The sequence below is a fragment of the Linepithema humile genome, chromosome 6 (assembly GCF_040581485.1).
Source record: "Linepithema humile isolate Giens D197 chromosome 6, Lhum_UNIL_v1.0, whole genome shotgun sequence".
Taxonomy (NCBI): domain Eukaryota; kingdom Metazoa; phylum Arthropoda; class Insecta; order Hymenoptera; family Formicidae; genus Linepithema; species Linepithema humile.
In genome coordinates this window covers 9,757,688-9,772,354 of record NC_090133.1, presented here as the reverse complement: position 1 = coordinate 9,772,354, position 14,667 = coordinate 9,757,688, and the positions used below count along the sequence as shown (strand labels likewise).

The 14,667-nt window shown below is 37.9% G+C and overlaps 1 protein-coding gene across 1 annotated transcript in view; it reads left to right on the top strand.

The window, feature by feature from the left end:
• sdk (sidekick cell adhesion molecule) overlaps positions 1 to 14,667 on the top strand; it is a 33,754-nt gene that overhangs the window by 6,278 nt on the left and 12,809 nt on the right. The window contains exons 2-8 of the mRNA XM_012376950.2: positions 9,875 to 9,970; positions 10,716 to 10,898; positions 10,973 to 11,186; positions 12,157 to 12,330; positions 12,425 to 12,633; positions 12,857 to 13,007; positions 13,279 to 13,406. Of these exons, the coding sequence (XP_012232373.1) occupies positions 9,875 to 9,970; positions 10,716 to 10,898; positions 10,973 to 11,186; positions 12,157 to 12,330; positions 12,425 to 12,633; positions 12,857 to 13,007; positions 13,279 to 13,406 (1,155 nt within the window). The remainder of the gene's footprint in view (positions 1 to 9,874; positions 9,971 to 10,715; positions 10,899 to 10,972; positions 11,187 to 12,156; positions 12,331 to 12,424; positions 12,634 to 12,856; positions 13,008 to 13,278; positions 13,407 to 14,667) is intronic.

Sequence of the window (14,667 nt, the reverse complement as noted above, 5' to 3'; positions counted from 1 at the left end):
ATGTTACGCTGATCGAGGTGGAAAGTGTGCGCGATGCGACACTGGCCTCATTCAAACATTTGAATTAATTTTGTCGTTCACGATTTTTAATCAATGACATAAATTGATTTATTTATTACTTTAATACGCAAACAACTTATGTAAGAAAAAGAACGCAAGTTCGCACGACTTTATCGTCTCAATTTCCCTTCGCTGACCCTCGTCCTGACCGCCGTTTCCGGTTTCGTGCGAGGGAAATTATCGATACGCTAAATCGTTCGCGCGATCTCCGGCCCCTTCGAGCGATTTGTACATCCTTTCACGGGGCGAGTTTCCTTCTCAGCGAGAACAAGATCCGTAAGAAGGAGAGAAGAGACGAGACGAAGGCCGTCACGCGAAGGCAAGAGCTCGGGAACTTTTCTTCTTTTGTTAACGTTTGTAATTTAACGCAACGAAGAATTGCAATACATTGATCTTAGCACGAATAGTCATCTACGGCTCGTTCGCTTTTCTTCTATGATTCTTTCATATTTGTTAATTTATTTTTAACGTTTTTAGACTAGTATTTTTTTACGCAGTGTATCAAGGATAATCAAATAATTAACTTAAAGATGTGATTTGGAGAATCATTTATTATTTAGACTTGTTCGGAATTATTATAAATAGCAGATTACACAGGATGCTCCTACTTAACTTTTTTTTATTACGTTTATAAGATAAATTCGGCGATTGTATGTTGAAAAACTTTTCGCCATTTTATTGTAGCTCATAAAGCCTTTACGACCACTGGTGATTGCTTATTCGTCACAGCATTAAAAAATGCACATCATAAAATATAGTTTCTCACACTTCGAACGTTCTTTTTTTCTCTTCGTGACGCGTTCGTGCAGCGACGAAGAGAGTCACGATGACAAGGTAAAGCAGGATTTCTTCAAGGCCGTAAAATAGGCCACACGGAGATGCCCTCCGCATAATACTCCTGCTCTCGGGTCGTCGTCGTGGCTGTCTGGTTGCATGCGTGCATTCGGTGCACGCACGGCCAGAAATAAAGCTAGGGCGCCCGTCACGGATCTCGTTCTTGAAGGGCGCATTGCGTGCACCACGTTCCAACTACTAATTCTAATTTGATTCGATACGATTTGGCTTTATTTACTTTAGTTATCTACATCGGGGAGATTAAAAGCGGTCTAAAATTATCGTTCACGGAACTTTTCGTTTTTAAGCGAGGCGTGTGAAATCTCGACAGATAAATCATAATCTTCGTTATCTGTTAAGGGCGGCGTCTCGTTTAGGAAGCCGAAAAATGCAGGATTTTTTTTTCAGCTGAAATAAAAGTTATCAGCTCAAAACTTTGTGGTTATTTTGTTTACAGTATTAAATATAAAAAATAATTTTTTTTAGGAAAAAATATTAATATTTTTATTAAAAAATAAGGCCGTGTTTCTGATACCTCGCCGTCCATCTTGTGTACAAGATAGCATTCTTTTTATCTAAAACCAGAAATGAAAACTTTTTTATTAATTTTATGTAATTACCTTCTGGGTGAACTAAAATAATTTTGTAAAAAGTTAAATTACACTAATTTTTTGCAATAAAATCAGAATTTTTTTGTGAAAATTGCAATTTTTTTCAAAGTCGTATAAATTTTCCATTTTTCGCATTTAAAAAAATTTTTTTACATGCTAACAACAAGTCATCAAACGCACTAACATCGCCCATAAGTAAGGTGCGCGATACTCAGCCTCAGGAATGTACATATCACAAATGCAACAAGATAATAAGTGTGAGACAATTATTAACGCGTTCTTCAACAATGGTATCTCACAGATGATGTGGAAATCTATATTTATCCCATATTTATCTTGTTGCATTTGTGATATGGAACATTTCTGAGGTTGAGTATCGCGCACCTTACTTATGGACGTTGTCAGCGCGTTTGATGACTTGTTGTTAGCATGCGAGCGGCAAGGAGGGGGCAGGAGGCGTCAATCAAGAAATCGAGCCGAAAGTTGCAACTAATTCCCATCTCTGATATAAAGAGTCTTATATTTCAGTGGATGCGACAAATGTATTTCGTTCTTTTTATATATTTTGTGAAGAAATTGATGAAAATATATTGCGTCGTGTTTGAAACATTTTTTATCTTCACGACGACAAAACGGGGCACACGTCGGGCACATTAGCGCATCGTGCGTGTAATCGACTGATTAAAGGACCTCCCTCTTTCGAGAGCCTCCCTGAACGCGCCCGAGTCCTCGTCCGCATCCCGTTTGCATACCGCACATGGCCCGCACAGCTGCCTCGTTCGTTTCATCCTAGATTGTTCATTGAACTTCGTAACGCGAGTCCGGCTCTCCTCTTTCCCCGGTGCATTCGTGCATAATAAAATCGAGGGGGGAGATGCATCCGCGCAGAGACGAAAACTTTACGGTGTGGCGCGCCGCGATGCACTTTGCGTCGCCAATTTAAAGCTTGGAAGCGACTACGCGAACTAACACGTGCAGGAATCTCTATACGCGTACGATGTTTTTTAACTGGAATCTTAGGCTAGAACAAGTTTCTTTATATAGAGATCGTGAAGAAAAGTTTCTTAGAAATATACACGCGAAGAAGGAGAATTTATTGGCACAGTAAATTTTACGCTATCAAAATATATCAATTGTTATGTGGACAACAGCAAGATTTGTCACGGATATTAAGGATGTTTAGTACCTATTTTTGAAATATTAGGAATTTAACAAAAATTTTACAGATTGTTCTTACATACACTGTAAAAAATTACTGACTGACAATTCAGACAAAAGCGTTTGAAGTTTTCTTACAGTCACATTGTCTGAATTTTCGGACAGAATATTGTCCGAATTTCTAGCCACAGTTGTCTGAATTTCTAGCTGCAGTTGTCTGAATATTTCTGATCTCAATGCCTGAATATTCAGACACTTTTGTCAGAATTTCTAGCCAGTTGTCTGAATATTTCTAATTTTAGTATCTGAACATTTAGACATATTTGTCTGAATTTGTCTGAAATAGAAAAACATTTAACATGGCTCCACCACTAACTTAACAGAAAGTGTTGAGTAAAAAAGTAATTTATTTTATAAACATATAGTCCAATCAGATTTATAATAAGAAATCCTACTCACCAGTGAAATAATAATTTGCTTTGATTAATTTGCCAAGAGCCAAGGCTTTTTATACTCTACTATAATTCCGACCAGATGTTATACAGCTGACAATATCTGAATTTATGTAAAACATCGCTATCAAAATTAAAAAAAAAGCAGAGAAATTGCATAGAATATCCACGCATCAGGTTATAAAACCACAGCATATCTGAAATTTTAGACAGTTGCTGTTTTCAAATATGTTGTTCAATTTTTTGGACACCAATTCTAAATATTTCAGACAAACGCGCCACTATTCTGAATTTTCAGAGAAACTACTCTGATAATTAAGATTTAACAGATTGTTTGAAATTACTTTCAGGCACCCAGATCTGAAAATTCAGACAAAAATGTGTCTGAATTTTTAGGCAATTTTTTACAGTGAACGTGTAACCGTGTTGATTTAAGTGGCTAAAATGGATCGAAAGAATTCTTTTTTGTTGGAGAAGTTTCTTTTCATACACTTTTTTGGTCACTATTTTTTCTTTCCATTGATAAGAGCTACTTTTGGCATTGTGGATAAACACAACTAACCTTTATCCGCACGTCAAGCATAATTCAGAAAATTCGAAAATTCTCAGAAAGAAAACAACAGAAATTTAAAAGTACATTTCTGCACTCTACTTGTGAATAAATGATAAGATTCTATGCAATCTTTATTACTCAAACTATATGAGAAGAGCATATATTCGTCAAAATCAAATTTTAGCAACTTTTTGCTACGATTGTACGTACAAAAACTTCCTTAATTTTATCTGCAAAATATTACGGACGATTTAAAAATTGAGATTACGCAATCTAGTATTTTCCAGACATAATTACAGATTGTTGAGTAATGCTTCTATTTATACGCGGAAAAGAAGAAATTAATTTTATTTATTGTAATTTGAATTTCTGCAAACTTTTATTGGATAAACGTGTATCTAGAATTTTTTTAAAAATTCAGAATAACATAAGAATACAAGGAAAGGGATATGGAGACTTGGTATCCTGGGCGGATTCCAAGACAACGGGATAGGGATAGGCGAAGCGGAGTCCGTCCATGGGAACGTATCTCTGATGGGAATTTGCATGCAGTTGTGTGCTAATTCGGAGCTACGCCTCGTTGAACAAGCGGTTTTTAAACGCTCGGCCGGCACCGTTGCGATAACAGAACGGCCTAGGTGATACTTCCATACGAGCGATTTGTAATTTCTCGCAACGATGCGTCTTTAACTATTAATCACTGAAGACGGAATTGTTGTAATCGCTCGGATGGATGCGAGAGTGCGGAAAGGTGCACAGACAAAGAGGCGAAATATATACTTTGTGAGGAAGTATTGACATTAATCGATTGCAGTTTTCCGCACGTTAAATGTGCGGAGGACTGAAAAATAATTGACGCCATTAAACGAAAATGAAACTAATATAAATATCAAAAATGTTATTTTTTAGAATGGAGAAATAAATAAGAATTTAAAAAATAATCCACTCTAATGCGTTTAATAAAATATTTATTTTTAAACGCAATGGAAAAGCAATAGCTTATATTGATTCACAAAGATCCTTATAAAAGTTATACTATATAGAATTTTTTTAGTTATGATACATATATGATTGGCTGTTTCCTTGAAAAATATATACAGGGTATCTCAAACCAACTGTATCACCCGCAGCAAATTCCTGACGTCATTTGGAAACGAAAATCTTTATACCAAAATGTCGAGGCTAAAAGTTTTTAAAGCGTTGATCAATCAGATTGTTAATAATTCACATCAAGCACGCTTGATTTTTATGTTCTTACCTTATAAGAAATTTCAGAAATTTACTATTAACGAATGATGACACCTTGTATACATTACTGATTTGCATACAGCGGTTAGAAACATTAAAAGTCCTATTCTATTTTATTATGAGTTAATGTTTATTGTGACATAACTTAATGTTCGTCTAATGCTTGAAAAAAAATAAATTTAAAACTTGTATATTGTATTTTATCGTATTTAAATATAAATAAATGTTTAACTCTTATTTCTAGGATGTCTAACAGCGGCTTAATATTCTTTTGTCACATGTGTGACACAAATTTTTATCCGAATGACACACGTCGGTTTCTAAATTCATTTCTGTATTGCTCGCAAATAAAATCTGGGAAGACAATCGAGAATTTAAATAAGCGAGGTGGACAAAATCGATCTGACAATCGATATGTGTTTTCTGTAGCTGAAAAATTCGCGGATTAGAACCCGATTTCCTTCGACTCGTTAACATCGACCGCATTTCCCGACGCGGGTTGTTTACGCTCAATGGAACATAGTGCGCTCGAACTAATTCAATTTTCGTCTTTTTTACGACGCGTTGAACGTGCGGCGACCCCGCTAACAACACGTGGCAGCGATTTCGTACACGGGCTTCACATGCTTCTGAACTTCTACTCGGCGCCATATGCGAGTTGTATATATTAGCGAGTGCACTCCATCGTCAGTTATTTCCAGACAAACTCCTGAAAAAAAAAATGAGCATTCCTTTCTGTTCCAAATTCCGGCTCGTCGACTCGGTAATCGTTGTCGAATTCAATCGACTGAATAAGTCGTCATATACGAGGAAGTTGTCTGCTTTACATTCTATTATTGAGTTTGGAAGATGTAAGCCAACAAGGTGTCGTACAATTCGTATGTTTATTTGAACAAGTCTTCGAAAATTGATCACTGCATTAGCGAGATAAACATTTCAACGTCAGGAAAAATATTTTTCAACATTTTTTTTTCTTACATCGAACACACTTCGAGACGCAACACATTGATTAAAACTTGCTTTCGCACGCCCTTACGCGCAATCTTCCCGTAAAATCTCACGAAACTGTAAATATTTCCACAGAGGCGACGTAACAAAGGAACCGTTGCGTACGAGACTATAGTTGTGCTAATTTTCGAACAATGGCGGCGACGAAAATTTCGCGAATATCGCGTGTCGGATGGCGTTGTATAATAGCATCGCGGATTGGCAGCTCGCGATGTAACACCATCGAACGCATTTCAAATATTGTGCAGTCACGTGTGACGTGCCATTTTTATTTTCGAACTAATGAGAATATGATAGAAGATTAATTGCGCAATATTAGTTGAATTCTCCACACGGGAGGTCACGGTCTCTCTCTCTCTCTCCCTTTTGCAAGTGCCAGTGATTTCTGGATTCCGGTCTCGACCGTGAAACTCGCTCGTCCCGCTCCTCGGCCTACTGGCAAACGGCCAGACACCCCGATAACGTGTTTCAACTGCCACCGACTTCGTGCACACGATCGCATTCGAGCGCATTACACGGAGCCAATGTCTCACGAGCGACAGGCGGACGTCGCTCGTAGCGCAGAATGTTCCAAGCACGAACGTTTATTGCAGCCAGAGCTCAATTATAGCGAAATTTTTTAATCTTCCAGAAATGTGCCAGGATACTTTTACTAAGAGAAAGACAAGAAGCGCATATTTATATTGTGTTCGGAAATTTGCGAGGGAAGTTCGCAGGTCATTTCGAACGATTGATCGCTCGCCGGTGCATTTAAATAAACTTGAATGAAAAGTTGATCGGGGTTAATCAAGCAATATATCGGCAATATATTTCTCGTATTGTCTTTCATTTATTGTTGGGAGGAAAACACGACCACATAAATATTTATTTGTCCGACGATAATTGTAAGAATACGAGTTCCACATTTGTCTTAAGTGTAACAAAAATATTATGAATAGAAACCGAGCATCTTAACTTGCTTTTTTATTTTTAGCTATTAAAGACTCTTACCAAACACATTTAAATTTTACATTTTATTTAATATTCATTATGCACAATACATACGTAGCGTGGATGAAGAGATCAAGAGATGAAAACGGAAATAAAAGATAGGAAAAAAGTAGAAAAAAAATTTTTTGGTAGACTCTTTTCAAGAAACCACCGTAAAATATTCGCAACATATGGCGCGTTCAGAAAACTTGGGGGTAGCAATCTCGGGGTTGACCACCTGCAGACTGCAGTGAAGGGGGAGGGGAGTCGTGCACCCCGCGACTGCGATATAGCTGGCTGCGTGCAGTAAGACGCAATGCGCAACGTTTTGCGGAGCCTCATCCCCACCGACCGACCCCGGTGTGTTATCAGCCGGCGGATATCACCGCCCGAATCCGTACGAGTGCGCCTTCTAAATTGCCCTTTTTTTCTCTCCGAAGAATTCGATTTTTTTCTCACGAGCATATTATTTATAACGCGCGCTCGCCGCGTCGTCAGCATGCGGCGAGCCGAATTCGTACGACTCCGCTATTTCGAGATAAACGGGCCGACAGGAGGATTCTGGGTCGCGGGCGCAAAAGAGGAACTTCTTCATTTACCGTTAACTAAAGCCTTTCGAAAGCGTCCCGCATTCACGCCCCTCGGTAAACACGCCACCCCGCTTCATCCCCCCCCTCTTCCCCCCCGATGACAGCTGCGTCGGTTAAAATGGGGTGTTTTTCAGCGGCCTCGGCTACGCGCACGCATGTGGACATATGCTCGGAGAATCAACGATGATTGCCGAAGTCCGTTTTGTACGATCCGCGGGATGATATACATATTTAATTTTGTGATGTGCATTTATCTGTATAAAATATGCATAAAAGGTTTCGTGGGAATAATTTAGTTTGAAAGATATATTGAAGAGAAGTTTCATAATGCTTTCAGGTGTATTAAAAAAATATTAACGTAATTATAATCTTTATTTTTGGTGTTACTCGTTTATTTTTTAAGAGACATCTAATGAAGTAATTTATTACGAGAATGTATTTTACTTTAGTTATCGCTAAAAATTAATACGAGAAAAACTGACATTTTATAATTAGATTTCTTGCATAAAAGAAGGTAGGAAACTAATCAAAAGTGCAAGGTTTAAATAAAATTTATTTAAAAATTAGTAAAGTTTAAAATTCTATTGCGATTTTAATTGTAAAGTTAACGTAAAAATTCTTAATTGCCGTTGATATTTATTTTACTTTTCGCAAATTAATTGTGATTAGAAATTGATTAAATATTTGAATACATGACAGCAGATCCATGCGAATCTCGTTTTGAAAACGATTAAGCATTGTTTCTTTCTTTCTCTCCATTGAAATTCTCTCTTATTAAAATTCCGCGAAAGTCCGCTTCTAATTAGCTCGCAATTTGCATCCTCTACGATGCATAAACTTTCAACATTTGCTTTAGGATGAATTTAGAGCGAACCGTTTTTACACACTTCCTTCTCTGCTTAGCACTACGGCGGCTTACCTGCGCGGTAATTAGCCGACCGCAAACGAGTCTTGCATTAACATCTTCAATCTGGCTTCACCTTTCGTACTCGACGAAACAAAATGTTTACAATATGCGCTCGTAAACGTGCTAGGTTCAACGCACGGCGGCTCTTGAACGGAGCGCGACAAGCTTAAAATACGATAGTAAACGAGAAGAATATAACAAGATGTTTACTATCGCGCCTTAGATATTCAACAGCTCCGAGTTTACACGCGCGTTTCACGCATCGCACATATCGGTGGGCTGTGCAAGTCACATAGTGCCGCTTTATGATTTCACGAGGTGCGATAAGGAGATAAGAGGAAACTGGATCTCCACTTGCAAACAGACGAGACACCTGAGACGCTGACAATGTCGAATCAAATAAACCTCACTTTTCTCGCGACTAATCATGTTTACGGGCGACTGAAACATTTCGTATGAGAAGTTTAATTCATTTATGTCCACAATGGATCCTGGATGATTCATTGTTCTGTTACAATGAAGGGAAAAATACGAAGATACGAAAGTAATTATACGAGGGATATTGCGATGAATTTTTCACGTCCGCTTTTTCTTTAACGTAAATATTGAAGCAGCAAACGACAAATAACTTGGTTTAATTAACGTTATTATTTTTTTTTTTGAAAAAGGCTCTAAGTCGACCGAATATCTTTCTAGCTCTACAGATTTTAGAATCGACGTTTTCTCTCCGACATGAAAGTCATCGTGACTTTCCAACAATATATATTATATGTTTATGACTATTCTGTTAAAGTAAAATCTACTTGAATATCTTACTAATTATAAGACTGCAATTTTAAATTAATCAATATTTATATTGATTTGTAATAAATTTCTTCTCGCTAATTCACGTCTAAATAACCGATTTCGGATTGATCAAATTGCACGTATTTTTAAATAAATCCTAGAAAACGTATCTCAACAAGTGAACATTTTTAAGCACTATTGAAGGAAATAAACTTTCGAGTTCTTTTTTTCATATTTAACTGGAAAATGTTTAGAAAGTGTGATGTTCTCTGAAAAGTTCTTGCGAGTTGAATCGTCAGTTCACCTGTGTGTCCTCAATTAAAGCCACGGTTTCACGGGAAGCGACAAGAGACTGCGGCATACCGGTGCGCCCGTGTGCCGGGATCATCGGAGCGTGGAACGTCCGGTAGATGCAGAAGGGTGCGCGCGTCGGGGGCTTATTATGTGTATGTGACTCGACGCCTCGGCATCCGCGCTCGTTCGTTCGCATTCCTTCCTACGTCGCTCTTTTTGGAGCATCGTAAATTGCCTACATTTTTCACGCATGTGTCCGTCTGACTCGTTTGTCCGTCAGCCGTGTGGAATTCCCGTGTGCAATAATAAAACAACCGATATTGCGATAAAAATTTACGATCGAGTCGACGATAAAAGTTTTATACCGATTTATTATAAATTCACGCACATTTCTCTGTTCGCAGAACCACTTCAGGAGCCGCGCTTCACCAATCAGCCATCGAGCAGCGGCAATATACTTAGCGAGAATCGCACCAAGTTTCTGCAATGCCAAGCGAGAGGTAAGGATCGGATTTTTTTTAGATATTTTCTATCTAATGATTTTGATGACACGAGGCTAATAAAGAGAGAATTTTCGAGCTTAGCCCTGAGCAGAGATTTACTCTTTTTTTTTTTTTTGTGAAAAATATCGCTGCTCTAATTCAGTACTGAAACAGTTTCAGCAAAATTTAGAGACAATTATAAATTCTACTTTCGTTTGTTTAATGCGATTTCAAAATTAATCGCTTTATTATTTCCGCTCTGTTTATCAATATTTTCTCATTAATTAATTAATCGTTATCTCTCAGCTGGTATAATTTATAGAAACATCTGAGAATAATTTAAAAATATTTCAGTACTGCATTAGGGCGGCATTAATATAAGAGAGCGAAGGAAATTTATAAGGAGCGCAGTAGCGGATAAGGTTCGCCGCGTAGCGTTCCATTGTCCTGCAGAAATATCGAATAACAGGCGGAGGAAGACCAGATGAAGCCTTACAGATGCTCAGCTCCGTGTAATTCGATCGTATGACCCTGTACTAATGGTATTAGATAGCTCACGGAACTATAGTATCGTCCGTGACTTTGCAAACGGAAATCGCATTGAATCATTCATGGGTCTACACGATTATCTTCAATCGCGGCATTTAATCAGATAATTATTCAGAGAGCGCGCAAGAAACGTATTTATCTTTCGATCAATTGTACATTTTTCGACGTTGATTCGGGCTCTTTGGCCTTTTACATTTGTTTACATTTTTCGCAGGCAATCCACAACCAAAGTACAAATGGTTCAAAGACGGCGTGCCCCTCCGCAACGGGGAGCTCACTACAGGGCCTTATTACCGCATTCAGAGCACACGGCGGGAGGACGCCGGTGTGTATCACTGCGTCGCGACAAACGACGTGGGTTCCATATTCAGCGATCGTCTCACCTTCGCCGTAGCTTGTGAGTACAATAAATCGCCCGCCCGTCACGGGTCTTTGTGCGACCGAAAACACGACGTTCTGATCTGTGCTCAGACATGGGGACGTTCGACGATCTCACGGAAAAGGTCGTGGCTGTCGAGTCGGGCAGTGCCGCGATTCTGGAACTACCCCCGATTGAAAGCCATCCCATTCCCGAGGTGACGTGGTTCTCCGCCGACGGGACGCCCCTGTACGGTATAAAATACGCCACGACGCATCACACACTGTTCATATTAAACGCCTCGGAGAACGACGAGGACTCCTACAGGTTCGTATAAATTGAGACGCGGTGTCGTAATAGCTTTCTAACTGCAGCTCGTATGAAGTCTTTTCTTTTGTCAAAAATCTCAGAAATAATTGTAGGATCTTCAAGAATATAATATAATTCAGGGTTACAAATTGACGTTTCGTCACGAATATGATCTTTTTTGATGTATATATTCTCAGTCCACACACACACAGAAAAATACATACTGTATTTAAGTAAATATTACTTGTTTTAAGTATTTTATAAGTTCATATATCCGCAAATCTATCGTAAGTTCATCATAAGCATCAAAATTATTCAAAATATATTTTGATCCCAGTAAGTTTAATACTTCAATCAAGAATATTAAATTTAAAAAAGAATTCTATTTGCTTATTAAATTAGCCAAATCTGACTTTTCTTCGATACAATTTTATAATATTCTTCACCAAAAAATAATTACTTCTTTTGAGTACATGATAATGAGATTATCAAAAATTTGTGATGAGTATATTTTAAGACTATTATCAAGAAAATATTCTTTATTAAAGATAATTGTTACTTAAAAAAAGAAAAGTAAGCCGAGTAATTACTTTTCTTAGCAATAGAATGATATTTTTCTGTGTGCAACTTCAAATCTTCTCTGTTGATGATGATGATCGTCTTTTACAATAATATTATAACTGACATGACAACTAATCGCAATTAGAACAATGATTTATATGTAACGTCGTGAATATTCACACTGCAAAAAATAATAGTTAAATGAATAACAAAATCAGAACAAGTTTGTTCACAGTAATTTAAGCAAATATCGAAGCTCACGTTTTACATGATAGTATCATAATAATTTTCGTGCATACATTTGTGCGAACGTCTGGTTTTCAGATTGAAAATTTTGCAATTCAAGCTAGAGATTTATTTCAAAGTAGCTTTACAAGAATTGAGTTCGGAATTTGAACTTACATCTCTGTTTATCGTGTTTGCACAGAGCGAAAGCCATCAACACTCAACTGGGCAAAGAGGAGAACAGTCCGTTCTTCAAGCTACGGGTCACTGGCGATCCGAACGCGGAAGTAGCGCCCACTATAATCGTCAAGCCAGAGGACACGCAAATAATCAAAGATCAAGACGTCACGTATATAAATTGCATTGCAAATGCCAGGTAATCAAAGTTATGATTGTTCCTCCATGTTGGTGCGCAAAGAGCAGTATTGTCTTTCTCCAGAAAGATTCGAAACGAAGCCGTATTGTTTCAGATCGCTTCACGAGCTAAGGACCTTGTGGATGAAGGACGGTATTCCGATCGAGAATTCCAGGATATCGTACAGCTTCAACGATTCGTGGAACAGGACGCTCGCACTGATCTCAGCCAATATAACTTACACGGGAATTTATTCCTGCCACGTGGATCTGAGAAGCGGCGGTTATCCGACGGTGAATGCAAGCGCCAAGGTCGTCGTTTATGGTAAGCGATGACACGCGTGCAAATGAATGAGTCGGCGAAAGCTACACAAAATTATGTAATTATTTTTCAGCAAAGCGACACATTGTTCGGCTTTTAATTATCATGGAGATAAAAATAACCGAGTTATTAAATATGTGTTGAACTTGTTGATTCGACATCTCTTTGTTTGTTAATTCATACGTCAACTTGATTCCTTCTTGAGACTCTCGTTTTATCTCTGTAGAAAAACCGACGTTCATAACGGAGCTAAAGAGGGAAACTCTGAGCGATTACGGATCTACAGTAACGTTACCCTGCGATGCTAACGGCGTGCCGCCTCCTACAATCAGTTGGTTCCGTAATGCCGAGTCCGTTGATTATTTACTGGGAACCAGGTACGCACAAATATTTACCTTTGCAATCGTTGGAGTTCAAGAAAGAAGGAGACAGAGTTATAACACTCTTTCAATTATTCTCACTTCAACTTTCAGAATCTTGTCTGGAAATTTCCTCTTAATTCCGCAAATATTTTTAAAGAGAAATATATTATAAGTAAATGTTTTCAATATCGATTCTGTATCTAATTTGGCGATTGTTGCGCGATTCAATCATCATCGAGCTGAGGCGCGCGATTTAATAATCTTGGTGTCTACGCGCGTTTTGCAGATACACCTTGGAAGAGGACGGTTCGCTGACGATCAAGAAATTGACTATGGACGATTCGGGGATGTTTCAGTGCCTCGCGTCTAACGACGCTGGTGAATCGTCCAGTTATACATGGCTGAAGGCGAAAAGTGAGTAGCTTTCCATAATTTTATCGCGATATTGCGATACAACAAAATCATCCACTCCGTACAGAGTGTTCGCAGAATGTTTTCCAGTTTTGGTATAAAAGAATTTGATAATTTTGTGCAAGTCAAAACCGTCAAGAAATCGGTCTTTTTTTTCAGTAAATCGACAGGCTTTTGTAAAAATAATATTGTTAACGTAAAAATTATGGTATTAATAACAAAACTGTTCAACTGTACACAGGTACATATGTTGTACAGAAATATCTGGAGAAATAATGAAATAGACGAACCAAAGAGAGCTTTAGATCGCGTTTCTTTGCGAATACTTTGCATCGCAGTAATGTCGCAAGGAGAATTAATGCAAATGACGTGTTTTTTGTGTGCGGTACAGAAAAAGGATTAGGGAGCGGATTCAGAAACAGAGTTGCTCGCTGGGCGGCTGCTGGCTACAATGTAGTCAGTGTTCGCGAATCCGGCCGCCATTTTAAGTTCTCTCAATATCCAGACAGTAAGAATACTCCTGCGAAGATTTCCTCACTCTTTTTCCATCATCATATTTGGCACATGCTTGCAGACTGTACAAATTTCACTTCACGATTTTTTGCTTCCTTCAGTGACGAGTTTTTGCATAGCTCCGAAAGGACTAGACCGCACCATGTTGTTTTAGAAAATGTCCCGATAGTAGTTTATAGAAATTTTAGCGAAAGACATTGAATAGCCCTTTGTTTCTTTATTAATTCATTTTTGTTGATCTTTATTAGTTTAGTGTTTCGCTAAATTTATTGACGTGTACATTACGATCTATTATTTTTGAAAAAGGTCGAGTAAAACGACTCTTGTATTTTAGTGCATTTTTGTTTTTTTAAATCATAATTTTTAGCACGCATCTTCGACATTGCAAGTAACACTGCCACGCACGTCCTTGTTTTTTTTCCATAGATTAGAGATACATTTGCTATTAAAACCAACTTGGAAATTATGATTTTTATAATTTATCTCAAGATAAACATCGCATTCGTAGCATTCAGTTATCATTTTGCAATGCGGCGTTTATCGTGAAGCGGCCATTAGTTTGCGTAGTTTTGCTACTGAATATGTGTTTTGCTTAAAAGAACAAGCTTGTTTCTTGAAAACAGCATAGAGAACACTCAAAAAAATGATCTTGCAATAATAGCTAAAATTTTCTAGGTGTAAAAAATTAACTAAAACAGATAAATGATTAGCAACTGTTGTGATATTGCATATGTAATTACTTAATCAGTTT